This window comes from Nyctibius grandis, chromosome 17, assembly GCF_013368605.1.
Source record: "Nyctibius grandis isolate bNycGra1 chromosome 17, bNycGra1.pri, whole genome shotgun sequence".
In the NCBI taxonomy this organism is placed as follows: Eukaryota; Metazoa; Chordata; class Aves; order Nyctibiiformes; family Nyctibiidae; genus Nyctibius; species Nyctibius grandis.
The window spans coordinates 11,920,893-11,945,500 of NC_090674.1; the positions used below are offsets into that span (position 1 = coordinate 11,920,893).

A 24,608-nucleotide genomic window follows, 5' to 3' on the forward strand; every position below is an offset into this window, starting at 1 on the left:
TGGGTGACACGTGGCGGGTTGTGTGTTGTCCCTGTGCTTCCCCCATGCCCCCTCCCCGGGTTGCGGGTGTCCCCCAGGGATTTCCAGTGGGGTTTCCTGTGGCTTCGGTGACATAGGTGCATGGCTGGGGGACACGCAGATGAGGGGACCAGGGCAGGGGGTGGCACATGACCAAGGGTACTGGGGTGACCCATGGGACATGGGTGACATAGAGGGGTCAAGGTGTGACATGAGGGTGCAGGAATAGGGGTAGGGTTAGGGGTGACAGAATAAGGGTGGCACAGTAGCAGGACCCAGGGGAACAGCTTTAAGGGTGACACAGGGGGGCAGGACCCATGGTAGGGGAGGCCCAGGGTGACACAGAGAGCAGCAGGGAGATGATACAGGGGGACAGGTCCCATGGGCGTGACACAGAGATCAGGGAAAGGGTGATGCAGGGGCAGGATCCTGAAAGGACTCGGCCAGGGGAGTCGGGGGGTAAGAGAGGGTGATTTGCAGACAGGACCCCTGGGGGCAACAAGGGGGCCAGAGCTCCAGGGCACAGGGCCAGGGTGGCACAGGGCAGGACCCAGGGGAGTGGCACAGGGACAGGACCCCAGGGGACAGGGCTGGGGCTGATACGGAGGTGAGGGAGTGGTACAGGGCAGGATGCTCGGGGAATGCAGCGGGGGTGACACAGGCAGGAGCCCTAGGGGACACGGGGGGGGGGACCTGGGGGACAGGACTGGGGCTCATGAAGGGGACGTGGGGTGACATGCAGGGACCACAGGGACACAGGGCAGGACCGGGGTAACGATGTGACGCAGGGCAGGTCCGGGGGGACAGAGGGAGGGACACGGGGGGATGGAGGGGACAGACGGGGGTGATACATGGTGGGGGACACGGGGGCGACCCGACATGACCCGTGGGAGCGCCCAGGAGAGAACCCCGGAACGGAGGATGACGTATGCGCTCCGGGCCCCGCCCCCCGTGACGCGGCCCCGCGGCATGGCCATGTAAGGGAACGGGGCGCGCAGGCCCCGCCCGCCCCGCGCGGCGCCGCCGCCAGACCCCGCCCGCAGCCCAGCGAGGGGGGGGGGACACCGGGACCGGGGGGGCACCGGGCAGGGAGGGGGCTGGGGGGGCACCGGGCAGGGAGGGGGCACCGGGCAGGGAGGGGGCTGGGGGGGCACCGGGACCGGGGTGGGGGGGACACGAGGAGGGAAGCCTGCGCCAAGCATGGGGACTGAGAGGATGGGGGGGGGCAGCGGGGAGGGGTGAGGGATGCAGCGGGATTAGGAGATGGGACACAGAGGGGGGGGGTTGATGGGGGGGGCTACCCCCCACAGGGGTGCAGGAAGCACCGGCACGGGGGAGGTAGGGGAGGGGGTGGCATAACCCTGGAGGGACCGTGGGTGGTGGGTGCGCCGGGGCTGGGGGGGTGGCGGGTGTCTGTCCCCCTGCCACACACGAGCTGGTGCTGCTCTCACGCCTTTTTATTCCACCCCGACACCCTTGTCCCCACACCAGGGGTCCCGGGGGTCCCTAGAGCAGCGTGGCCAGCTCTAAGCGCTCGGCGCAGCACCCGCGGGGTCCCGGGGCCGTGCCGCGCTCCGGGGGGCCGCCCGCTGCCGCCAACGTCTCCGCCGACATCGAGCTCACCAGGGAGGAGCCGCCGCTGGGCTCTGCGGGGAGACAGGCAGCGTCACCCCCGGGGAGGTGGGGGCCAGAGGGCCCTGCCACCCCCTTTCCCTACCACCTCAGCCTGAGAAGGGTGGGGACAGCCCCGCAGGGCCGCGGTGGTCGGGGGGTCCAGCACTCACTCTGCCGCTCCAGGTCATGCAGGGCAATGGTGGAGAGGGGCCGCGCTGGGCCCCCGCTGCGGTAGAGCTGCAGCGCCTCGAGGATGTCCGACTCCAGGGCGAACTCCGTATCCCACTCATAGTTCTCGTCCACTGAGGTGTTCCTCCTGTGGGGACAGGCGTCAGGACAGTCCCCACACAGGTACCCCGGGGGCTGTGGGGACATGGGGAAGGAGGCAGCAGGTGTGAGGGCAGGCAGGGATGCTGTGGGGAGAGCTGGGGGGTCCCCAGGGGCAGCGACGGTGGGGACCCCACAGCGGGGTGTCCCCAGGGAGCAGTAGGGGGGGTGCCACAGGGGCTGGGAGGCAGCGGGGCGGCTCAGCACCCGGAGACTCAGGCCAAGCCCTGTAGGACAAGCTGAGAGCTGCCCCGGCCTGAGCTGGCCCATCCCCGGTGTCCGCCTGTGGCTCACCTCTTCCCCGTGCCGCCGGGGGCTGGGTCCATCCTTGCCCTGCCCTCCTCCACCGCTGAGCCTCCGCTGTGCCAGCCACCCCCGTCCCCCAGGGGGGTGCCCAGGCAGGTGCCCCCCAGGGACGGTGCCAGCGAGGGGGGCCGCAGGAAGGAGGCGCTGCCTCGGCCGCTGCTCTGGCTGGTCAAACTGCCCCGCGGCAGTTGCTCCAGGGGTGGCGGATCCGGCAGCCTGCCCGGTGCCGAGCTGGGCTCCATGGTGCCAGCCGAGGGCACAGCCTCCGTCCTGCCAGCGCCGGCGAGGAGGCGGTGAGCCGGCTGGGTGGGGGGCCGCAGGCTGGCCCCGGGGCTGGGGGAGCCGGGCCAGGCAGCGGTGCCGGGCAGCGAGGCCTTGGCAGGACCCACCGGCAGCCTGGGGGGCTTCAGGAAAGCGGTGGCTGGGGGGCAGGCGGCGTTGGCACACGTGTCAATGCAGTCTGGGCACAGGGTCTGCCCCACGCGCTGCAGGGAGCCCCCAGCTCCTGGCGGGGTGGTTGGGGGGCTGGTGGGGGGCTCGGGCTGGCCGCTGGCACGGCTGGGCTCGTCCGGCTCCTCCGGGGGTGGCCAGTCGCCGTCAACACACATCTCCTTGAAGAAGGGCAGGCTCAGGTACTGGAGGATCCCGCTTGGGGCCGGCTGCTGGCTGCACCCACGGCTGGGGCAGGCTGGGGGGCCAAGTGGTGGCTGCGGGGAGCTCTCGAGGGGCAGCGAGTCCCAGAGGGTGCTGGCGGTGCCCTGGCACAGCCCGGCGCTGCCAGGGCTGTCGCACAGCTCCTCCACGGTGCTGTAAGGCAGAGTCGCGGTGGAGGCCACGGGGCTGACGTCGACGATGCACAACGCGGCGGCCTCGTCCACGGGGCTGCTGCTGCCGTAGCCAAAGTAGTGGCCCTGGTGGCAGCCGGTGGCCCGGGCTCCCCGGGGGGCCTGCCCCGCGGGCCGGGGGCGCAGCGAGACCCCCTTGTGGCAGACGGGCTCCTCCTCTGCGGGACGCTGGAGGCCTTCGGGCTGTGGCCCCGGGGGGTCCCGCAGGGGGCACGGCTCCGGCCCAGCGTAGGGCAGCGCCCCGAAGCCGCTCTCCTGCGGCTGTGTGTCAGTCTCCACCACGAAGCGCCCGTCGGGGCCGCGGGAGATCCGCTCCAGGGGCACGTGCTCCCCGACGTTGCTCTCGTTCACGGCGTACTGGGAACCAGCCCCGGCGATGCTCAGACCCAGGCTGGTGCCGGCCTTCTCGCCCCACAGCAGCGTCCGGCGCAGGCTCCGGCAGGCAGATGGCTGCAGCTTCAGCTTCACGGTGCTGTCTGGGCTACCAGAGCCACGAGAATTGCTGCAGGGAAGAAGGGAGCTGCTGCAGCACCGCTGCCCTGGCTCCAGGCTTGTCCGGCTGCCCCAGGGCTGGGCCTGCGGCAGGAGGGACGGTGACTGCACCGCTGCCTCGCAGACCTGCTCCTGCGCGCTCAGCTTTCTGATCCCTTCTTCAGCCAACACTCCCCGGAGCAGAGAGCAGCATGCCCCGGGGAGCCCTGTCCCACAGCACCCTGCTCCTTACACCCCCTTTGTGCCAGCCCTCAGCCCACAGTGATGGGGGGGTCCAGCTGCCCCCCGTCCTGTCCCTCTGCCCCCGGCCAGCAGTGAGTGAACGATGGGGAGCGCAGCAAGACAGGGAGGGAGGGGGACGGGGAGGGAGCGTGGCATGGCGTGACTTACTGTGGAAGTGGAAGCTTCTTGCTGGGGGAGAAGACGAGTGGTGGATCTGGAAGGTCATGAGAACACAAGGGGATCACATGATGAGCAACACAAAGTGATGATGATGATGATGAGGCGGCAGCACCCACTCAGCCCCACTATCACCCCTGGTGAGCCCCCCCAGCCCCACGCTGGCCTGTCCCCTCCCCAGGCACCGGCTCCTGCCGCCCGGCACACAGCGCTTCGAGCTTTCCAGGAGCCCCGGGATCCCAGCGCCTGCGCCCGGCCAGCCGGCTCCTACCTTGCCTTCGCTTCTGGAGGCGTGCGGCACGCCGGCGGTTCATGATGCAGGCAGCCATGGTGCTGAAGATGACGGCCACGCTGAGGAAGCAGATCCCCCCGATGACCCCGGCCAGCACCGGCTGTGGCAGGAGCTCGGGCAGCTGGGTGCGAGACGGATACACCTCCATGCCTGGGCCAGACAGGAGACCCTGTCAGAGGCTCCGTTACCCACGGGGCACGCCAGCACAGCGGGCACAGCCTCCCTCATGTCACCAGCACCACAGGAACAAACAGCAAAGCCTTGTCTCTCGTCCCTTGGGGCTGCCCTGCCTTGGCACGGACCCCGTTCCCTCTGCCGTGCCAGCAACCGGGAGCAGGGATGCTCTGCGCAGAGCTCTCCTGCCAGGCCCGTGAGACTGAAGTCACACCAGATCCGCACATGGAGATGGGTGTTCCCACAGCGTCAGCTTTGGGGGTCCTGCTCTGGGCGCTGTGTGCCCTGGTCTAGCAGCAGAGACACTTGGGGGTGGGAACAGCGTGAAGGGGTTTATGTTTGGGAAGGTCCTAGACGACGCCAGGCACTTTATACCTCCGGTTTCTGTCCCCAGGGCAGGAAGAGCAAGCGGGTGGCAGCCCAGGCCTTACCTGCCGTAGAGACGTTCACCGTGTTGCTGGGATTGCTGATGTAGCTTCCAGCAAAGGCCACCAGTCGGAACTCGTAGAAGGCATCCTGGGGGAGCAGGGGGCCATCAGCCTCGTTGGCACGGTGGCCAGCCAAGCCTCAGCCCGCACAGCTGTAGAGCCGAGCAGCTCCGCGGCATCGCCAGAAGCCCCAGCTCTGGGTGGCAACGACACAGGAGATCTGACCCCCTCCCTTGCTGCATCCCCCCAAGAGAGGGGGCACCCGGTGACCTTCCCACCTTGATGAGTCCTGGCACCAGGAGCTGGGTCTTCGTGCTGGGGATGGAGCGGTCCAGCACCTCCCAGCCGCCCTTGCCCTGCCGCAGCTCCAGCGCGTAGCCGCCCAGGGCCACCGAGGACTGAGCCGGGGGCTGCCACTGCAGCAGGACCCCGCGCACAGTCTCGTTGGCCGTCAGAGCCTGTGGCGGGGACAGGAAGATGCGCACGGTCATGGCCGGTGGCTCCGGAGGCACTGTGGTCACTGGGAAGCCTGAGGAGAAAGGGGATGCTGGTGTGAGGGGACAGCAGGGCAGAAACTGGAGCCTCCTACGTGCTCGAGGGCTCTGGGGGGACGGGGGCTGCTCTGGGGAGCACACGGGCCCCCTCTTACCTCTGGGCATGGAGGTGACGATCTGGCTGAAGGGGCCGCTGCCCAGCTTGTTCTGGGCCAGGACGCTGAACTGGTAGCTCGTGTCTGGCTGCAGATTCTCCACCACGAGGTGCTGAGCCCCCACCGGCACCGAGAGTGACACCCAGTCACGATGGGCCCGGGGCGGATGCTTCACCCTGAGGAGATGTAGGACCTGCGAGTCCAGCACTGAGGGCCCAGGTGGGGAGGAAGGGGCGCGTGGGACACCAGCCCCGGCCCCCGGGGACTCACAGTGGTGTGTACCAGACGGTGAACCGCTGGAAATAACCCCCGTCAAACCCCGGCTCCCAGGAGACGTTGGCTGCCAGCAGGAGCGGGAGCACAGAGACGTTGGTGACAGCGTGAGGACTGGTACCTGGTGGGGGAAGCAGAGAGAAGAGCTGTCAGAGCGGGTGGCTCAGACAACAGCCGTGCAGGGGCGTTTCCATCCCAGCACAGGGAGGCTGGTGTTGTCCACCCCAGGGCGGCCCAGCACCCACGGCACCTGCCCACCAGGCGACTCACCCAGCACGTGGACGTAGGTGGCGGCGCTGACACTGGCCACCTGGTTGGTGGCTGTGCACTCCCAGACCCCGTGCTGCTCCTTGACGAGTGGGCGGAAGATGAGGCTGCTGTTTCCATCCACCTGCGCGCTGCTCTTCCCCGCGCCGCCCACCTGCACGGACACGCTGACGGTGGGCAACCACCCACCCCCCACCCAGGGCTGGGACAGCCAGCACGACCCACCTCCCTGGGGCTGGTTTAGGAACCGAGGGGCGGGATTTTGCCCTGGTTTCTTAGAGGGCAACACAAGCAAAGTGCCCTGAGCCCCTTCTCCTGCAGGAACCAGGAGATGTGACCCTGTAGCATCTGTGGGGGCACGGACACAGGAACCGCCCTAGCGCGATGCCCCAGAGGCCCAAAGCAGCATCCGCCCCCAGGAGGGCTCAGCTGGTTCCCTGGAGCAGCAGCTCCTACCTTCAGCCAGGTGACAGTTGGGGGGGGGGTCCCCACGAGCGGCGCAGTGGATCACCAGCTCCCGGCCCACCTCCTGGAAGTATTCCTCCTTGGGGCGCACCGTGAAGCTGGGGGGGTCCTGGAAGGCAGGCGCACACGGTGCAGGGTCAGTGGCAGGCGACGGGCACGCGGCAGTTGAGGCTGCTCGGTACAGGGGGTGGGAGCGCGCCCACCGCCTGCCTCACCTTCAGCAGGACGCGCGTGGGCTGGGACGCGCCAGCGGTGCCGTAGCTGTTGTACGGGGTGCACGTGTACACCCCCAGCACGTCGTCGTTCCCCGTCGCGATGACGATGGAGCCGTCTGGTCTGAGGGACCAGCCAGGGAGCTGGAGAGGGGGGCGTGGGTCAGGACGAGGGGCTCGGGGGGTGGGAGGGCAGGGGAGGGCGCAAGCTGCGGCACCTTGTCCAGCTCCAGCGGGTGCCCGTCCCTCGTCCAGCTGACGGAGAGCAGAGGGGGGTTGGCCCTGGTGGGGCAGCGGATCACACCCCGCATCCCCTTGGGCAGGGGGGTCTCTGGGAGCATTGCGGTCACCTGCGCCGGATCTGCGAGGGCAAACAGGGCACCGGGGCCTGCGTGAGGGCGGCCGGGGGCTGCGGTCCCCGTGGCAGCTGAAGGGGCACCCGCTTCCCACCACGACCTGGGGGGACCCCCCCCCGCTGCCCCAGCAGGGCCCGTCTGTGAGCGGAGCCGGTGACAGCGTAGCCCGGGCTGGCAGGGGGCTGCGGGGCCCTTACACAGCACCGTGACGAAGGCCGAGGCGGAAGGCGGCTTCCACAGCCCGTTGCTGGGGATGCAGGTGTATCTGCCAGCGTCGTCTGGGGTCGTTCGCTGGAGCAAGAGGCTCCCGTCCACCAGGATGCGGACCCGAGCCCGGAGGTGGCTGCAGGGAAGGGGAGGGTAGTGGTGAGCGGCACGGCTGGAACCGTCTCCACCGCCCTGGGATGAGCGAACCCCCCACCACGCACCCAGCCAGCCCACCACGCTCAGATCCAGGTTCTGCAGGGCCACAGCAGCCCGCTGGCCCCCGCACCGCCGGCAGGAGCCTGCAGCCACCGTGGTGCCATCCCCATCCTCACCGTACCTGAGGTGGAAGACATTGCTGCTGCCCTGGAACCAGGTGTAGGTGAGGTTTCCCGGGTATGCCTCAGCCTGGCATGCCAGAAATGCATCTTGGGAGATGTTGACGGTGACATTCTGGGGTGGCACCACGATGATGGGTGGCCCTGCAGTGTGGGGCAGAGGGGACAGTGAGGGCTGGGGACAGGGGACAGCCCCAGCTGCTCCCAAAGCCCATCATACCCACACATGCCCCAAAGCCCACCCCCGCGACACTGCTCCCTCCGTGCCCACATGGCCAGAGCCAGGAGGGCGCCTGCTCCTACCCTGCACGAGGACGCGGGTGGTGTGGGTGATGGTGCCCTCCTTGCTGGAAGCATGGCAGGTGTAGGTGCCCGCGCTGGCGCGCTCCACCACGGCGATGCTCAGTGTCCCGTTCCTCACCTGCCACGGCACCGGGCGCGTGGCATGGCCACCAAGGGATGCAACACTCTCAGGAACATGGTGCTGTGGGCAGGGCCGGTGGCAGGAGGTGGGTGCCACCACGGTGGGGATGGGCGCCCGCTCTCCAGCCAAGCAGAGCCGCATTACCCTGCATGCCTGGCTGCCCACGAGACCCTGGCCGAGGTGGGGGACACATCACGGGGGGACAACCGGTAGTTTGTCGTCCTCACCTGCACTGTGTCCCCGCTCTGGACAGCCAGGTCGCTCCTCTCCCAGATGACAACAGGCTGGGGGTTGCCGACAGCCGTGCAGGTAAGGCTCAGCACATCCCGGTCCCGCACCTCCACAAATGCAGGGGGGGTCTCCAGGAAGGTGGGGGGTGCTGTAAAGACAAGTCCAGACCCTCACCCCCAGCTCCAGCTCAACTATGTGAAGACCAGTGGATCCAGTCCCAGCCCTGAGAGATCTCGGCTGGTGCTGGGCAGCGGGTGGGATCAGCCGGTACCGTTGACAGTGAGGTGGATCCAGGTGCCGTTCTGAAAGTCAGTGTCGGTGCTGTGCTGGTCGAGGAAGAGTACGCGGCATTCATACCAGCCCTGGTCCTCGGCACGCAGGAGGTCGATGCGCAGCGAGGCGCCTTCCTCGATCCGCACGCGACCTGTGTGCCAGAAGTGGCCGTCACAGCCAGCGCTGCCAGCGCGGGGACAGCCACGGCCCCGGGCCACCCACAGCCCTGGGCCACCTGCCCACGCAGCACTCGCCCCCGCCACAGGCTCAACGGCTTCCCCAGGAGCGGGGACGACTGCTCCGCTTGGCAGCAGCAGGGCCAGACCCTTCCTCGGCCACCCTTTCCCCCAGAGCCCCCCCGGCCATCTCGCCCCAAGGAGCCCTGCTAAGCCCCAGGCACCCCCACACCATCCTGTCCCCACAGCACAGGAGGGTCAGGCGAACCCCTCACCTGCCTTGCAGGGACAAGCACTACGGGCCTCTGGAGGGGTACGGCGGTGGGGGGCTCTCCTGGACCGCAGGGCCCCCACCCCGAGCGGCAGCAGCCCTGCGGCCCACGGCCTCTTTGACGAGGAGAAGGGTAAGGGCGCAAAGCGATAGCACGCGCAGCCCTGTAATCCCCCGGGCTATTATCAGAGCCATAATCGGCTCAGGTGTGCCGCAGGCAACTGGCTCAGCCCCGAGCAGGGGGCACAGGCAGCGCACCCACTGCCCCGGCACCCCCCAGGGCTGCGTGCCCCCACCCCACTGCAGGCACCCACAGCCCGGAGAGCTGCTCCAGGCCTGGGATGCGGGTTTAGCCCCAGGTGTGCCATTGCCCGGGGTGGCCTCGCTCCCAGCACCGTGGCAGGGCCATGGCCAGGACGGTGGCAGCACTGCAAGCAGCTCCTGGTGCTGGAGCGGCCCAAGATGCTCCCGTTGACAGCCCAGAGCTCCCCGGGACCAGCAGCTTCCTGAAGCGTTCCCACAAAGCGAGTTTTGCCAATGCCCCCGTCAGCTCTGCCCAGGAGCTCGGTGCCACAGGCGGTCCCCACACGCCACCCAGGCCGGCACCTTGCAGGTGCTACCGGCAGCACGAGGCTGCATCCTGCCCGAGGAGCCTGGGAGGAGAAGGAGGAGCAGAGGTGGGACCTGGGCAGGCTGGTTTGGGCACAAAGGCTGGGTGGCTGAGGGACAGGATCGCACGGCGAGTGCTGGGGCAGCACAGACACACGCAAACCCTTCCCCACAGCGCTCGGAGCTTCTTCCAGCCACCCACCACGTCTCCCACCCCTCCTGCTTCTCCCCCTGGCCAGCTCCAACCCAGACCCACAGCGTCTCCCGCGGCAGGGGACTTGGCCACAGATGGATCTACTGGGTGCCTCCGGCAGCATCCCTCACTCGGAGCATGAAGCAACACTACAGGCAAACCTCGAAGACGAGGGCAGTGGCAGAAGCAGCGAGCGGGATGGGAGCCACGGCAAAACACGCGTGGGACAAAGGGTCCTCCCTCCCGTGGCTGCTCTCACACTGACCCCGCACGGCAGCTCTGGGAAGCCCCATCCCTGCCTGCAGCTGCCAGGGGCTGAGCGGGAGCAGCAGGCTGCTGAACAAAGGTCCCTTTGGAAGGATCAGAGTGCCTCGGGGATGCCCCCCGCCTCCCCCTAATCCCCGTGCTGGCCCCAGCCCCCTCCTCCTCTTCCACCACTCGGCAGATAACAAAACCGCCGCTGCTCTCCGGACCAGCATCCCCCAGCGCCTGGCAACCGCCATTCAGGGGGACACAAAGGGGGCTGCAGCCCCAGCCCCGCGGCTGCTGCTGACACGGGGTGCCTGAGCAGGCAGCCAGGCCAGGGACCACCAGCCCCGCTCCAGGCCAGCCGATGGCAGGGGACAGTGGCCCATGACGCTGTGGGGGACAGCGGCACCTGGGGGAGAGCTGGCCCCGTTCTCCCAAGCGACCCAAGGGGCTCTCACGGAGATGGCTGCAGCCCAGCCAGTCCCCAGGACTCCTGAAATCACCCCATGAGGGACACAGATGACAGCAGGGGCTGGCTGGTCCCTCTGGTTGACACCTGAGCTGCTCTGCCTGGGAAGGGCTGGAAAGGAGGGGCTGCCCTCACCCCTACCCTGTGCCCACGGCCCCTGCCCTTCCCTCCATCCCTTCCCAGCCCCCAGAGGATTAAAACCAAGCTGCCCAGCTGCCATGGTGACAGCCACCAGCCCCCCTGCCCACCCACCTCGCCCTTATTACAGCCGCCAGCCCCCTTCCCTCAGCACAACCCCCCCAGCGCTGATCCCACAGCCCCCCAGGGCCGTGCTGGCAGCAGGGACCAGGGGGAGGGCTGAAGGCAGCACAGGCAGGACGCTGCCGGGCCCTTTCGGGGTAACCCGAGCTCCGGCAGCCGAGGGGCCCTGCGGTGCCAGGCTCAGGTAACAGGAACCCAGCCCGGGCCTCCTGGGAAAGCAGGTGCCTGGTCATCACTGGAGGGTTTGTTGTCACCACCGGTCACACAGAGCCAGCTCGGGGTGGGCTGCAGTGCAAAGGTGGCTCCAGGCACAGGCTGGCAGCGGGGAGAGGCCGAGGTGTGCCCCAAAAATCGGGCTCCTGCACAGCCCAGGAAGAGACAGACCTCTCTGTCCCTGGCAGGAGCTGGCTTGGCTGGAAACCTCAGCCTGCCATGCATTTTTTAGGCAAGGGCCGGTTTCGGTGGCGGGGGCAGGCTCCTGACCTAGCACGATCCAGCGCTCCAGCCGTCGCTACGCAGTCCCATGGGAGGACCGGAGGGAGGATTTCGGTGTCACAGGCTGTCGGGGCTGGGCTCAGCCCTAAACACCAACCAGCTTCCCCGTCCTCCAGGGACGCTCCTGTTGCCTTCACCTGCATGCTCGCAGGGATCCCTCTCGGTCTGCCACTGCTTCACTTCAAACATCCCGTAAAGAGGAGAATACCCGCCTCCCACGCCGCAGCCCTTCCCCAGCGCAGCTTTGCTCAAATCCCAGCCAGCCCAGCACTGCCAATTAGCAGCTTCGCCAAAATCCCCTCCCCAGGCGCAACCTTCAGGCAACCCGCATGGGCCGAGGTGGCGGCGTGGCAGCACCCGGGCGTCCGCAGTCCCTGACACGGGGCACCCCACTGTCGCCGGCCCTGGTCCGGCACAGCAGACCGGACGGGAGAGCCAGGGCAGTGTGGCAGGCGGCGTGGCAGCACCCGGGCGTCCGCAGTCCCTGACACGGGGCACCCCACTGTCGCCGGCCCTGGTCCGGCACAGCAGACCGGACGGGAGAGCCAGGGCAGTGTGGCAGGCAGTGCCATGATGCTCCAGCCTGGGTGCAGGCAGGTGGGCGCTCGCCTGTCCTGTTCCCAAGCGGGTGGTGCTGGGGGAGGCCCCAGCAGCCAGAGACCACGGTGATGGGAGCAATGGCTAGCGTGCTGGGTGCCGCCCGCCTAGGGAGCTTCTCCACCCCGGCACGGATCCCTCCTGCTGCCAAGCTGGCCAGGGGCTGCATCTCCCCTGCGAGCTGGGTATCCACGTCCCCTGTGCCTCCTACTCCAGCCATCCCTGCAGCTGCTGCACAAAGAGGGGACTCTCCTCTGCTGTGGGGACCTCCCTGGCCCCACAACGTCCCCTCCTGCCACCCAGGGCCAGAGGAAGAGCCCCGTGCTTCCCCACAGCCCCGGGAGCGTGATTAATGCAGCCTGACAGGAGCAGCCCTCAGCTGGGGCCCAGCCAAGGAGAGCGGGGACGTGGGACACCGCAGCCAGCCCAGTCGGCCTCGTGTGCTGCCCTGGACCAGCCCAGCCCGGGGGCTGGGGCCAGGAGGGCCCCCCAGGACTCCACAACTGCCCGCCACCGCCGCAGCCCGGCCACGGGACTTACCGACGTACTCCGGGTCCACCCGCGGCGAGTAGAGCCCGAACTTGATGAAGATGGGGAGGACGAAGCCGAAGCGGACCCACTCGATCACGTAGAGGGGAGGACGGGCCCCGTGGGCGTCCAGGAGGTCGCAGCCCAGCACCGTGCTCTCCCCGACTCGCCCCACCACGGCCCTGGGCTCGCTCTGGCCGCTGCCTGCGGGACCACGCCGGGAAGGGTGAGCCCCGCCAGCGGGACGGGACCCTGCCCGGCCCCGACCCCCCACCCCGCGGACCCCTTCCCAGCGGCGGCACCAGCCCCCCGGCCCCGCGAGCGGCACCACGTGCGCTGTCCCCGCCGCCATCGGCGTCCCAGGGGCCCGGCACCGGCCGGACCGGCCCCGCCGGCAGCGCGGCCGCCCCCGCCTCAGCCCTAGGCCCCCGCCCCAGCCCGGCCCCTCCGCCGCGGCGGCCCCTTACCCTCAACGCCGGCGCCGGCGAGCAGGCTGAGGACGGCGGCGAGCAGCCACCACCGCATAGCCCAGGTCCCCCCTCCGGCGGCTCCCGCGGCGGCCCGGGGCGGGCGGCGGGGGCCGAGCGGCAGCGGGCGGCCGGGGGCCAGCAGCTGGTCACCAGGGGCCGGCAGCTCGTTACCAGGGGCCGGCAGCTCGTTACCAGGGGCCGGCAGCTCGTCACTAGGGGCCGGCAGCTCGTTACCAGGGGCCGGCAGCTCGTTACCAGGGGCCGGCAGCTCGTTACCAGGGGCCGGCGCGGGGTCTCCGGGGCCGGTGCCTCAGGGCCCACGGACCGGTGGGCACGGCCGGGCTGCCCGCGGCGCACCGGCCCCGGGGCGCTGGCGGCTCCGCGTCCCGCCGCTCCGCAGGCCCGGCTCGGCTCAGCTCTCCCTCCACTCCGGCCGCCGCGCGGCCGCAAACAAACCCGCGGCGCCGGGAGCGGCCGCCCCGGGCCCCGCCCCCGCTGCTCTGGGAACAGCCAATCGGGAGCCCCCATGAAGCGGCCAATGGAGCCGCGGGGCAGCGGGAGCCGCGGGGGCTGCTGGGAGTTGTAGTTCCGGCGGAAAGGGCGGGGGGAGCGAGGGTGGGACCGTGCTGCGGGTGCGGCCGCGTGACACGCGCGGAGGACGCGGCGCGGGACGTGCGCGTGACCGGGTGCGCGTGACACGGGTGTGCGCGCGCGTGTGTGTGAGACAGGCGTGTGTGACCACGTGTGCGTGACACAGGTGTGTGTGACACCAGTGTGCCCACACGCTGCCTGGCTGGGAGCATCCACAACACGCGGCGCCCACCCGGGGCTGCTGCAGGCTGAGCCCCCCCTGTGCCGAGCCGTGCCGTGCCGTGCCGTGCCACATCACACCACACACAGCCCCGCGGCGGTGGGCACAGGGTACCGCCGTGACAGCCGTGGTGCCAGGGCTCCCCACCTGCCCTTCCCTATCCCAGCTGCCTCCTCTCTAATCCCACCCTAAACGTGTCCCTGGCGCGGGGCCGGCCGCTGGTGCGGTGTCCCCACCCTGCCAGGCTGAGCCGGAGCTGGCCTGCCTGCCAGGCTGGGGGCTCTGGAAGGCCTCCTGGGACAGGGGCTGGCGAGGGACAGGACACCCACCGCATCCTGTTGCCTCGACGGAGCACAGCATCGAGGGCCGAGCATGGCCGTGCCGGACTGCACGCACTGTGCTGGGCCCTGCTCTGCGGCACTGCCACGTGCCGGGAGTGGCGCTGAGTCGGGGGTGCTGGGGCAAAGCCCCCCCAGTCCCAACCCCCCTTTCCTGGGGCAGGGGGGTCCGCAGTCCCCCTCGTCGGCCTGGCATGGCCTGGCTCGGCCCGGCCCCCTGAGCCGGGGAGACTATTAAGGACAGAGCTAAAGTAAGAGGAGTTAAAGTAAATAATTCTGTGGTTAAGCTGCTTTTCTGCATCTCACGGGCCCATGTGAGCCCTGCAGCTCCCGCGGGCTTAGGCGCTGCAGCTGGACAGCGCTGCCCCGTCCCCGTCATCCCTGTCCCCCTGCGCAGGGCTGTCCCCCCAGCCACTCGTGCCCCAGGCAAGGGGTGCAGGCAGAGCCGAGCACCCCCTAGACAGCTCCAATTCCTGAAGTGGCATCACAGCCACCGGAGCCATGTCATCGCTCATGGGACGCAGGTGCTTCCCAAACCCGCACTGGGGAAGAGCTGTGGAGCACCGGACAGAGCTGGAGGCTGCTTTCTAACCCCTGCTTTTCGGGGTACCCCACACCCTGTGGTGAAATGCACTCCCAGTCACCTCCTCCATCCCTGCCAGTCCTATCCCAGGCCCTGTGGGAGGAGCCGGGTCCAGGAGAGGGGGACATTGGGGTGCTACAGCTGGCCCCAGACGGCCAGTTGCCCCCCTGCCACAGCTCTGAGCAGGGCACAGCCATTTTGTCAGCAGTACCTGGTGCCACCACCCTGGTGCTTTATTCCCGAAGGAAGACAATGACATTTTGGTGTTTCAGAGCAACATCTGGGGGCCGCGGAGCTGCCTGGCAGAGGCGACGGCCCTGCCAGCCTGGCGTGCGGACACGGCGCTCGTGCCCAGTGAGCGCCAGGCGCTCCCGGCCATGTGCTGCATGCCCGGGAATGGGGACGGTGACGCTTCTTGCACTTAGGATTTAAATGCACCAAGGTTAGGAGCAGCTGAGAAGAGATTTTCAGGATTGGACTTTTGGACAGAGATGCCTAAATTCCATCTAAGCTTCACTTTAAGCATCAACGTCCCGGGCCGGCCCCTGTGCGCTGACACGGCTGCCACCCTCCGCGTGGCATCACTGCTTTGGCAGGCGACCAGCTCTGGTGACCGTCTGCCGGTGCCCGACATGCAGCTGCTCACGCTCCCCAAGGGCCGAGGCCCGAGAGCCAGGACCCCCGCAGCTGGGGTGCGGCTGCCGACCGAGCCGGGTGGTGCAGCGGGGTGGCAGGGAGCCGGCAGAGCTGCGAGCGCGTGTGCTGCCCACTGGTTCCCCACACACAGACCTGGAGAGAAGCCACAGCAGAGTCCTTTAATTTGGAAGGGGACAGACGGCAGCACCTCGGGGCTGGGAAATGCCCCCCACCATTTCAGAGAGACCGTCTCCATCGAACCCCTCCAGCACACACTGCCCAGGGGAGATGGTTGCGCTCATGCCTCCTCGCTGTCCTCCCCAGTACTGTGGTGGGGCAGATGCCACTGGCGAGCTGGGCTTTGGGAGCCGCAGCTCCCCTCCCGCTCACTGCTCCCACCACGTCACTGGCCACGGCCCCGACGCGGCACGGGGAGCCCCTCCAGGGAGGGGAGTGACACAGAGACAGGACTGCCCGCCGCGGGCTGCACCTACCGAGCGTGCTGGCAGAACTGGATCACGGCTTGCTCCTGCTCCCGCGTCTCGATGGAGCCGGGCCGCAGCCGCCGGATCTCCCGGATGGCGTCACCGCCGCTCATCTTCTGCGCCTTGGCCAGGTAGCAGGCCAGCATGGTGCCCGTCCGGCCGTGCCCCAGCAGGCAGTGCACTGCCACGGCCTGGCCAGCAGTGCTGCACCGTCAGCTGGCACCGGCCCGGAGGGGTGCGGGTGTCCCTGCTGCAGCCCCTCACGCTCCCCAGCATCACCCCATGGCATTACAGGCGTTGCCTCCCGTGGCATCGCCCCCTCAGCGTAACCTCTCCCTGGGTGCCACCTCCTCCCCCTGTGGTGTCACCCCCCCTGTGGTGTCACCCCCTGAGCGCTGCCTCCCCAGGGTGATGTGCCCCCCACCATACCTCCCCGCGAGCGTTGGCCTCCTCCACCAGCTGCAGGAAGCTCTGGATCTGCCCCGGCGTCGGGGGGCTGAAGTCAGGCACACGGAGCCGGTGGAGCCGGACGTCGGGGCAGCAGCTGTGGTGCGGGGGCGCCCGCTCTGACAGCGACACCAGGTGCCGCACGCCCTGGCCCAGCAGGAACCGGTAGTGCCCCGGCTCCCGCGGCATGCCCAGGCCCGCCAGCCGCCCCTCCGCCACCCACGAGAAGTTGGGGGGCTCGGACGCCCTCATCGCCTGCGGGGACCGGCACCGTGGGCCTGCGGCGCCACGTTCCCTGGGGATGGGGCTGCTCTGGGGACGGGGCTGCTCTGGGGACCCCGTCCGGGCCAGACCCCTGGGAGGCCGCTGCCAGGACCCCTGGGACCCCCAGGTCAGGCCCCCAGGACCCCCTGCCTGGCCACCCAGGAGACCATGGCCAGACCCGCCCAGCACCCCCACGTCAGGACCCCTGGCCACGCCCGTGACACCCCAGTTCGGGACCCCTGGGACCCCCTGACCAGCTGCCCCCGTACCACCCCCCGGAGGATGCGGCCAGGCCCCCAGGACCCCCAGCTCAGGCCCCCCGAGATCCCCGGGCCCGACCCCCCGACCGGGCCCGTCCCTGCCGGCAGCCCCGCCCCGGCCGCAGCGCCCCGTAGGCCGCAGCGCCCGGGCCCGAACCCGGCGGCCCGCCCAGCGCGGGGCCCCGCACCGGCCCAGCCCACCCCGGCCCCCCGGCCCGGCCGGTTCCCGCTGGCCGCCCCAGGCCCGGCCGGTCCCCGCAGGCCGCCCCCGGCCCGGGCCCCCCCGCCCCGCCGTACCGGGGAGGCCGCGCGGCGCCGGAGCGGGGCCCGGGGAGCGTCTGCAAACAGCGGCGGCGCGGGCGGGCGGGGTCCGTCCGACAGCGGCGGGGCCGCGCCGGCCGCCGGGACACGGGGCTGCTCCGGGGATCCGGGACTGCATCCCCCGACCGGGGCTCCGGGACACGGGGCTGCCCCTCCCGGCCCGGCCCCGCTCCCTGCCCGGGGGCTGGCGGGGCTGCACAGCCCCCAGCGCTGGGCAAGGGAGGGCCCCTCTCCGTCCCCCGACTCGTCCCCGGCCCCGGTGGCCCTGGGGTGGGAGCGGGGCCCCGGGCTGGCGGCAGCCCCTTCCCCTGGCTCATCCCCCGTCCTCCTCTCCCACCGTCCCTTGCCCAAACAAGTTTTCTGAGCCCCAATTAATTACCTGAGCCTCACTGAGCTTTGGTGGGCTTTGATTTGCCAGGCAAAGACCACTGCTGCTTTTCTTCATTTATGTGACGCCAGGTGGCGTTGAGGGGGGGTTACACAGCAGGGAAGGGGGGGACACACGGCAATCACGGCTCACCCAGCACTTGCCGGCCACCACGAGCGCACCAGCCCCACGCACGCCGTGCACCGGGCATCAGGGCTTCAGGTACACCTCGCCCGTAATCTGGTAGGGGAAGTTTCTCCAGCCGAAGATGGGTTCTTTGTCGGGGCTGTCGCGCATGGCCGCCATCACCCCTGTGGCAGAGATCCCCGTGTCCCACATGTACACGGATGAGATCTCCCCCATGAAGGACTGCTGGGCATCAAAGCCGCCCCCGAAGGCATCCTGATCCTGCCCCAGCACGATGGTCGCCTCCGCCCCCACCGTGTAGCCCCTCCGCAGCCCCTTGTGGGGCCAGGGCTTCCCGTTGAGCCAAAACTCGGCGATGCCGGTGGCTGACTCCCAGCTGGCGCAGACGTGCTCGCTCGCCACGGTGCTCTTGGGGATGCCGAAAGACACAAACTTGCCCCCCACGAAAAGCCGGTACTCACTGGGCTTGGGCTTGAAGAGGAGGATCTCGTCCTGCACCTTAGTGGCGCAGGAGAAGAGGCTGTGGGGCTGGGTCAGGTCAGTGTAGGACCGCAGGCACACGGTGAAGTTCTGCAGTGGCTACGGTGGCTTCGCCCTCACCAGCACGTAGGAATCTTTGGTCTCTTGGGGAAACACGAACGCTTTGTACACCAAGTCTGGGAGAGGCGAGAAAGAGGTGGCTGCTCCTGCCATGGTGGAGGCATCCAGCCAAGTTCCCCAAGGGGAAACAGCGTTGCAGCGTGCCAGCGAGGAAGCCGCCACCACCACCCGGAAGGTGGCCTCCACCATCAGACCCAGAGGTGGCTTCCAGCACCAAGGCTGCACTAGTGCCTGGGAGCCCTGTGTCCCCGCTGCCGCCCCCGCCGCAGCCCTGCAGCACTCTTGCTGCTGCCCGGTGTTGTGTCCCTGCGGCCCCCCCACTGCTGCCCCCACTGCGGCGCTTGCTGTGCTGCCATCGCATCTCCTCCTCCCACCCCTGCTGCACCCCCTGCACCCTCAGCGCCCTGCACTGCGCCCGCTGCACCCCTCTACAGAGCTCCACGTGCCGCCTGCGCTGCATGGATGCGGTGTGACCCTTGCACCTCTCCCTGCACCCGCTGCACCCGCTGCTCCCCACTGCACCTTCCGCTCTCCCCATGGAACTTGGAGGGGGTCCTGGCACAGCCCCTCCACCCCTACTTTGTGGGGCAACGAGGCCGAAGAGCGCGGCGAGGGTGAGGAGGCAGAGCCACAGCTGCCCCATGGCACTGCGGAGCCCAGTGAGGGGGAACCGCACCGTGCTGCGGCCCTGGGGCTGCTTGGGGCGTGTGCTGCAGAGAGCGCGGCTGCGCAACGGTGATGTTTGCCCGTGACCTTCCTCCCCAAGCGCCCGGGGGTACCGACCCGTGGGGCTGTTTGGCAATCTAGGGAGGGCCCCAGGGCTGGTTTTCCTGCCCAGAAGCCAGCAGACCCAGCAGGCTGGCAGGGAGCCCGAGAACGGTGGGTGTGCGTGGGGACGGGCATCGGGGACGGGTCCCGCATCCTCAGGGGCTTGCGCCGAGCCCCTGCCTGCCCGTCCCTAACCACTTCTGCCATTTTGTGTGTGGTCGGGCAGCGCTGGAGCCAGTGGATCCACGTCGGGAGCCAGCCGTGGGGCAGCTCGGAGGGGCGTGGGGAAGGGAAAGGGTGCCCCAGGTGCCAGTGACAGGTTGGTGGTGGGTGCTGGCACCTGGGGTCACCCTGCCAGGCCGCGTGGTACCCCCAACCCTCCCCAGCTCTGTCTCAGCCCTGTCCCGACCAGAGCTCCCCGGCTGGGGCACGCAGATGGCACCTTCTTGGTGAGTTGTAGAGGTGAAGGGGTGATGGGGACGGGGAGGGGAGAGCGGGGCTGAGGCCGCCCCAGCCCCACTCCGATGGCCCTCATGGCCCCAGCGCCTCCCGAAGCCGGGGTTTCACCACCACATCGCCCTTCACATCGTAGCTCAGGCTCTTCCAGGCCAGGACGGCGGGCGGCAGGCGCAGGGACTGGTAGGCAGCTCGCATCTTGTCCGGGGACAGCCCCACGTCCCACAGGTAGACGTCGGCCAGCTCGCCCGAGAAGGAGTTGTAGACGTCGAAGCCGCCCCCGAAGCCATCCTGCTCCTGCCCCAGCAGGATGGCCGCCTCCGCCCCCACCGTGTAGCCCCTCTGCAGCCCCTTGCGGGGCCAGGGCTTCCCGTTGAGCCAAAACTCGGCGATGCCGGTGGCCGACTCCCAGCTGGCGCAGACATGCTCCCAGTCCCCGCGGCCCTCGGGGACGCGGAAGGTGACGAACTTGCCCCCCACGTAGAACCGGTACTCGCTGGGCTTGGGCTTGAAGAGAAGGATCTCGTTGTCCTGCGCCTTAGTGGCGTAGGAGAAGAGGCTGTGAGGCCGGGTCAGGTCGGTGTAGGACCGCAGGCATACGGTGAAGTTCTGCAGCGGCTGCTCGAGCTTGGCCCTCAGCACCACGTAGGCATCACTGGGGTCATTCCGGAAGACAAACACCTTCCGGTACAGGTCTGGGGGGCGAGAGAGGGGACGCAGTGGGAGGTTGGGGTGTCCTGCAGCCCCCTTCGACTGCCTCTGAGCCTTCCTCTGTTCCCCCCAGGTGACTCCATGTCCCTGACGTCCCTTTGCTGATCCCACCTTGCTCCAGCGTTCCCCAGCCCCGCTGACCTGGCTCTGGCACGAAGCAGAGAGCCCCGAGAGCTGCTGCCACGTCCCCCCCGGGCCTGCCCCACGCTGTGCCGGCTCCTGTCCCCCGCGTTGCCCCTACCTTCCTGGGCCACCATCCCTGAGAGCCCGGCCAGGACGGCGAGCCAGAGCTGCAGCTGCCCCATGGTCCCAGGCACTGCGGTCGGTGCTGGGAGAGGAGCCGCCTCGGCTCGGGGCTGCCGCCCGCCGGGTTTATGAGCTGAGGGTGGGAGGGGAGCCACGTGCCCCCCAGTCCCGTCCCCAGCAGCCCAGCACAGCCTGGGAGGAGCGATTTCACGCTGTCACGCGGCCGTGCCACAAGACCCCAGGTCACCCGCCTGCACGGGGCTCCCCTTGGAGCTGTGCCCCGGGCGCGTGCCCACCGGGCCACAGGGCACCCCAGCCACATGGCTTCAACCAGCTCCTCTCATCTCACATCCCCGGGCAAAACCCTTGTGGGAACGACTCGGTTTAATCTCTGCTCCTCCGAGAGGATCAGGGGAAGCTACCCCGGGCACCCTCGCCCCAACCCGCGGCTCTCGGGCACGTTCCCAGGCTCTGCTCGCCCTGTTCCGGCCAAAGGGACGGAGCCCGGAGCCGGAGCCGTGGGCACCAGGTGGCAGAAGAAACCGCAGCAAAGCTGAGCGTCCTAGGGTTCGATGGCCTGCGAGGTGTCCGTGGTCTGGGCATCTTCTGAGGGCGTCCGTGTGTCCTGGGAGCGGATGGGGCTGGCACGCAGAGCACTGTGCCCCCTGCCTGGGTGCAGTCTGGTTGGGCAGGGGGAAGATTCCGGTTGTTTTGTGCTCCATAATGACGGTGCTGGGCTGGCTGCTGGGCCCTGGGGTCTGGGCTGGGGATGTGGGGCGGCTGTGTGGGTGCGCTGGGGGGATGGAGTGGGAGGTAACAGTGAGATGCTCTCAGTCACGTGCAGCCGCCCCCTTTTTGGGGACAATGTGGGCTTGTTCCTCACCGAGTCCGTGCCTCAATTTACCAGGGATGAGCCCCCAGGTCCCGCAGGGCTTGGCTCAGCCGGGGCAGCTCCTCGTGTGCTGCCATGCTGGGCCCCAGACCCCGCATGGCAGGGCGGGCAGGTCCCGGTCGCAGGCTCGCACCCCTCCATCGCCCTGCTCTCTGCCCACACGTGTTTCGCATCCCGTGTGCCTCGTGACTGCACGCACCCGTCCCTCCTGGGAGTGGAGGAGGGCAGCTCGGATGCCTCCAGCACTGGATATGTGTCACCTCACTTCCCACTAATAGACTGCAGAGCTTCATTATGAACTTTTCCTGCTAATTTGGAGGCACAAGGATCACACGCCTCCCGTTTCCTGTCCCTTGTCCGCAGGAGCCTGGTCGGAGGTGGTGGATGTCACCCGCCGCGCCCCCCGCACCTCCCAACCCCTGCCATTAACTGAGCTTGGCGAGAGGCTCTTGCAGACGTGTATATTGTACGTAATTCCCACTGGCTGATCTCAGATGCAACGCTCATCTCCGTTTGTCAGGAGGGAGTGAAAAATCCTCCATTGCTTCACATTGCCTCTGCCCTGCCCGCCTGCTGAAACCCCACTGTGGAGCTGGGGGGGCTGGGGCTGAGCCTCAGGGGTCCCCACAGGTGTGCAGGGGCTGACAGCCCCCTGGGGGCCTGGGGAGATGCTTGAGGCACCCCAGGGCTGTCTCCATTGAGCAAATCGGGGTGTCTGGCCCCAATGGTGGGGCTGAGACCCCAAGGAAGGGGACAGAGGGAGGAGAGGCACCAAGCCTGGTGGCCACATTGCCCTCCCTGGGTCCTGGGGGAGCGTTGTCAGTGGGGCAGAAGCTGCAGGGCTGGTGGGGACACTGCGGGGAGAGGGGACGGTGCTGGGGGCCAGGGGCTGGCACAGGGCACTTGGCTGCAGTGCCAGGAACTCAGTGGCTGCTGCTGGCACCTGCCCTGTGGCGGCAGAGCTGGGCAGCGAGCAGCGCCGCAGGCCCCAGGCAGCAGTGCAGCACCCCCAGCCCCTCGCTCAGCCCCAGCACGTAGTCAAAGTGCTCGAAGGTGCCACAGGTGGGCTGCAGCAGCCGGGCCTGCAGGAGGAAATCCACGGCCAGCCCCACGCTGTAAGGCACCCAGAGCCCGAAGAAGAGCCAGCTCGCGCTGATGCCTGGCTCCCAGCCCGCCCTCAGCCGCGGCACGGCCAGCGTGGCCACCAGCAGCACCGACGGCAGCAGCAGGAAGAGGCAGAGGCAGAGGGCGAGGTGCAGGAGGTACGCTGGGGAGAGGATGTCCACTCTCCGGTGGACGCAGCTTGTCTCCGGACCTGCCACGGTGCCGCTGGCGAGAGCCGACGGCGTTGCCAGCAGCAGCGCCCCGGCCCACACGGCCACGGCCAGGCGCCGGCTCCGGGGGTCCCAGCGGCACCAGGCGGTGCTGCAGGAGCCGCTGCCCACCAGCAGCCCTTGCGCAAAGAGGCTCCAGTACCACAGCAGGTGGGTGAGCCTGCACAGCCCCGTGCCCAGCCGCCAGCCCTGCCTGATGCCCACTGCCACTGGTGGCAGCAAGGCAGCGAAGAGACCCGTCCCCACCGCCAGCTGGGCCACCAGCGCTCGGCTCTGGGGCCAGCCCCAGGCGTGGGGCCGCTTGGCCAGTGCCACCAGCAGCGCCCCAGTGCCCAGGGCAGCCACGGTGCAGGTGACGGCCAGGAAGGTGGGCGCCACGCGCTGGAAGAGGGGACAGTACTGGTTGTGGCACGGCGCAGCGTCGTAGTCCAGGAAGGTCCCATTGCTGTCGTCATAGGAGAGGTTGCCCATGATCTCCAGTAGATCCAGGGAGTTTTTGCTCTCCAGGACGCTGGGGCTCTGCAAATGAAACCGGTGGGCGTCAGGCAGGGACGTGCCCAACTGATCGCATCCCACAGCATCGCTTAAGATGTCCCCTCCGATGGGCTGCTGCCCCACTGGTGCCAGGGCATTCATGTACAGCCCTGGTGCGGGTTGAGCAGGGTGATTTATCAGGGAGGGACACGCTGCGGGGAGACAGGAGCCCGCCTGCAGCTGATACCTTGGGGGTGTGGGATTGCCTTGGGCTGGCCCCACTGCGCACGAATGCCCCAATTTTCTTACAGCCTCAAAGGAGGGTTGCAAACCCTGCAGCAGGTGAGTGCAAACCCCAAGCCACCTGCAAGCGAGCATTTGCCAGCGGTGCCCACTGCGAGCTGTGGCCCTGATCACCACCGTACACCCACGTGGCCCCAGGCCCCGCATCCAGCAGGACAGGAGATGGCAGGGGAGAAGTGGCAGGGGAGGGGGGAAGCACTCACCACCGGGATGCAGTTGCCCATGACGTGTGTCCCAGGATGGCACCTGCTCCTCTGCTCGGGGTCTCCAATGGGTGCTGCGGTGGCGGCCAGCGCTCAGCCGTGCTCTCCGATGGGCACCCCGCACAACGGCGCACGATCTCCAAGAGCTGCGGTGCACGGCGGTGCCCGCTCCGCTTGCTCTCCCTCCGGCTCCGCTCCTCCCGCTCCAAAGGGAGGCAAAGGACTGCGGTACCGAGATAAGAGCTGCCTCGTTAACAGCAGCCCTCCCGGCCTGGCAATCCCCTTTGCCAAGGCCTGAAGGAAACGGGTGGGCCGCCGCTGCCGGTAAAGCCAGTGAGCCGCCAGCCTGCAATTTCTCGAGCAGGAAACAATCACTTCTTGGCAAAACACCTTAAATTAATTGGGAATTTACAGGCACCCCAGCCATGTGAGTGCTCCTGTTGCTGGCCCGGACTCAGGCATGTACCGAGTTTCAACCTGGGGATGCCGACTGCGTGCAAGCCCGGCTCTGGGGCGTGGGGTGGGCATTGTGGGTGCGGGACACGGGCAGCTGCTGAGGGAACCCCAGAGTGGCGCAGCCCGGGCACGTGGCGCTTCCCAGCTCCCGTACAGCAAGGAAATCCGCAGCTCTTCCTCGGGACGCCCCGCTGGGAGGCCAGATCCTGCAGGGTAACTCTGAATCATGGCCTCTCTAGGCTGCAGCGGGCAGCAAGCCCAGGCCAGTGGGGGACCGCGGGGGGCTGGTGGCACTTGGTGGCCTTGGGGGACCTCTTGCCTGGCAGGAGCATCCCCCGAGGGCAGTGGGGCTGGGGGGGGCTCAGTGTAACTGCCATTTAGGGGCGCTGATAATTTGGGGGAGCTGAGGGTCAGGGCCTGGGTGTCTGCAGTGGGGGTCTGGGGGACTTCGATGCAGGGATTTGGGGGCTGACAGGGCTGGGGGTCTGCGCAGGGGGCCTGGGGACAGGTGGCTGTTGGAGACTGTGGTTTGGGAGGCTGAGGGGGGACTGGAGCCAAGAGCTTGAAGGGGACTGGGGCTGCTGGGGTTGGGGGGCTGAGG

At 68.8% G+C, this 24,608-nt stretch overlaps 4 protein-coding genes and 1 pseudogene across 7 annotated transcripts; all 5 read right to left on the reverse strand.

The window, feature by feature from the left end:
- Positions 1 to 1,460: 1,460 nt before the first annotated feature.
- IGSF9 (immunoglobulin superfamily member 9) lies at positions 1,461 to 13,264 on the reverse strand. Its single transcript, XM_068415260.1, is given in 21 exon segments — positions 1,461 to 1,664; positions 1,803 to 1,948; positions 2,254 to 3,612; positions 3,993 to 4,038; positions 4,273 to 4,443; positions 4,899 to 4,983; positions 5,174 to 5,424; positions 5,545 to 5,720; positions 5,815 to 5,938; positions 6,088 to 6,238; positions 6,541 to 6,576; positions 6,578 to 6,658; positions 6,765 to 6,905; positions 6,980 to 7,122; positions 7,315 to 7,460; positions 7,662 to 7,803; positions 7,963 to 8,143; positions 8,311 to 8,462; positions 8,586 to 8,738; positions 12,448 to 12,639; positions 12,903 to 13,264. Coding segments are annotated over 21 exon segments (4,074 nt in total). The 5' UTR covers positions 12,961 to 13,264; the 3' UTR covers positions 1,461 to 1,524.
- Positions 13,265 to 14,842: 1,578 nt separating this feature from the next.
- Positions 14,843 to 17,523, reverse strand: DUSP23 (dual specificity phosphatase 23). Of its 4 annotated transcripts, none has more exons than XM_068414706.1 (4): positions 17,430 to 17,523; positions 16,188 to 16,352; positions 15,768 to 15,949; positions 14,843 to 15,426 (listed from the first exon to the last, which is right to left on the reverse strand). In XM_068414706.1, exons 1-4 carry the CDS (start codon positions 17,493 to 17,495, stop codon positions 15,219 to 15,221), a joined length of 621 nt encoding a protein of 206 aa, XP_068270807.1. In that variant the 5' UTR covers positions 17,496 to 17,523; the 3' UTR covers positions 14,843 to 15,218. The 4 variants fall into 4 exon arrangements, with proteins under 4 accessions (XP_068270807.1, XP_068270805.1, XP_068270808.1 ...); XM_068414704.1 differs by having other exon boundaries at positions 16,188 to 16,460; positions 17,430 to 17,512; XM_068414707.1 differs by lacking the exon at positions 14,843 to 15,426 and adding an exon at positions 15,439 to 15,599 and having other exon boundaries at positions 16,188 to 16,460; positions 17,430 to 17,510.
- A 6-nt stretch (positions 17,524 to 17,529) lies between these two features.
- Positions 17,530 to 18,353, reverse strand: LOC137671567 (mucosal pentraxin pseudogene; annotated as a pseudogene).
- A 1,016-nt stretch (positions 18,354 to 19,369) lies between these two features.
- LOC137671070 (serum amyloid P-component-like) lies at positions 19,370 to 20,414 on the reverse strand. The gene is made up of 2 exons (XM_068414308.1): positions 20,341 to 20,414; positions 19,370 to 20,083 (listed from the first exon to the last, which is right to left on the reverse strand). Exons 1-2 carry the CDS (start codon positions 20,402 to 20,404, stop codon positions 19,464 to 19,466), a joined length of 684 nt encoding a protein of 227 aa, XP_068270409.1. The 5' UTR covers positions 20,405 to 20,414; the 3' UTR covers positions 19,370 to 19,463.
- Positions 20,415 to 22,059: 1,645 nt separating this feature from the next.
- ACKR1 (atypical chemokine receptor 1 (Duffy blood group)) lies at positions 22,060 to 23,728 on the reverse strand. Its single transcript, XM_068414306.1, has 2 exons — positions 23,552 to 23,728; positions 22,060 to 23,090 (listed from the first exon to the last, which is right to left on the reverse strand). Exons 1-2 carry the CDS (start codon positions 23,570 to 23,572, stop codon positions 22,161 to 22,163), a joined length of 951 nt encoding a protein of 316 aa, XP_068270407.1. The 5' UTR covers positions 23,573 to 23,728; the 3' UTR covers positions 22,060 to 22,160.
- Between the last annotated feature and the right edge of the window lie 880 nt (positions 23,729 to 24,608).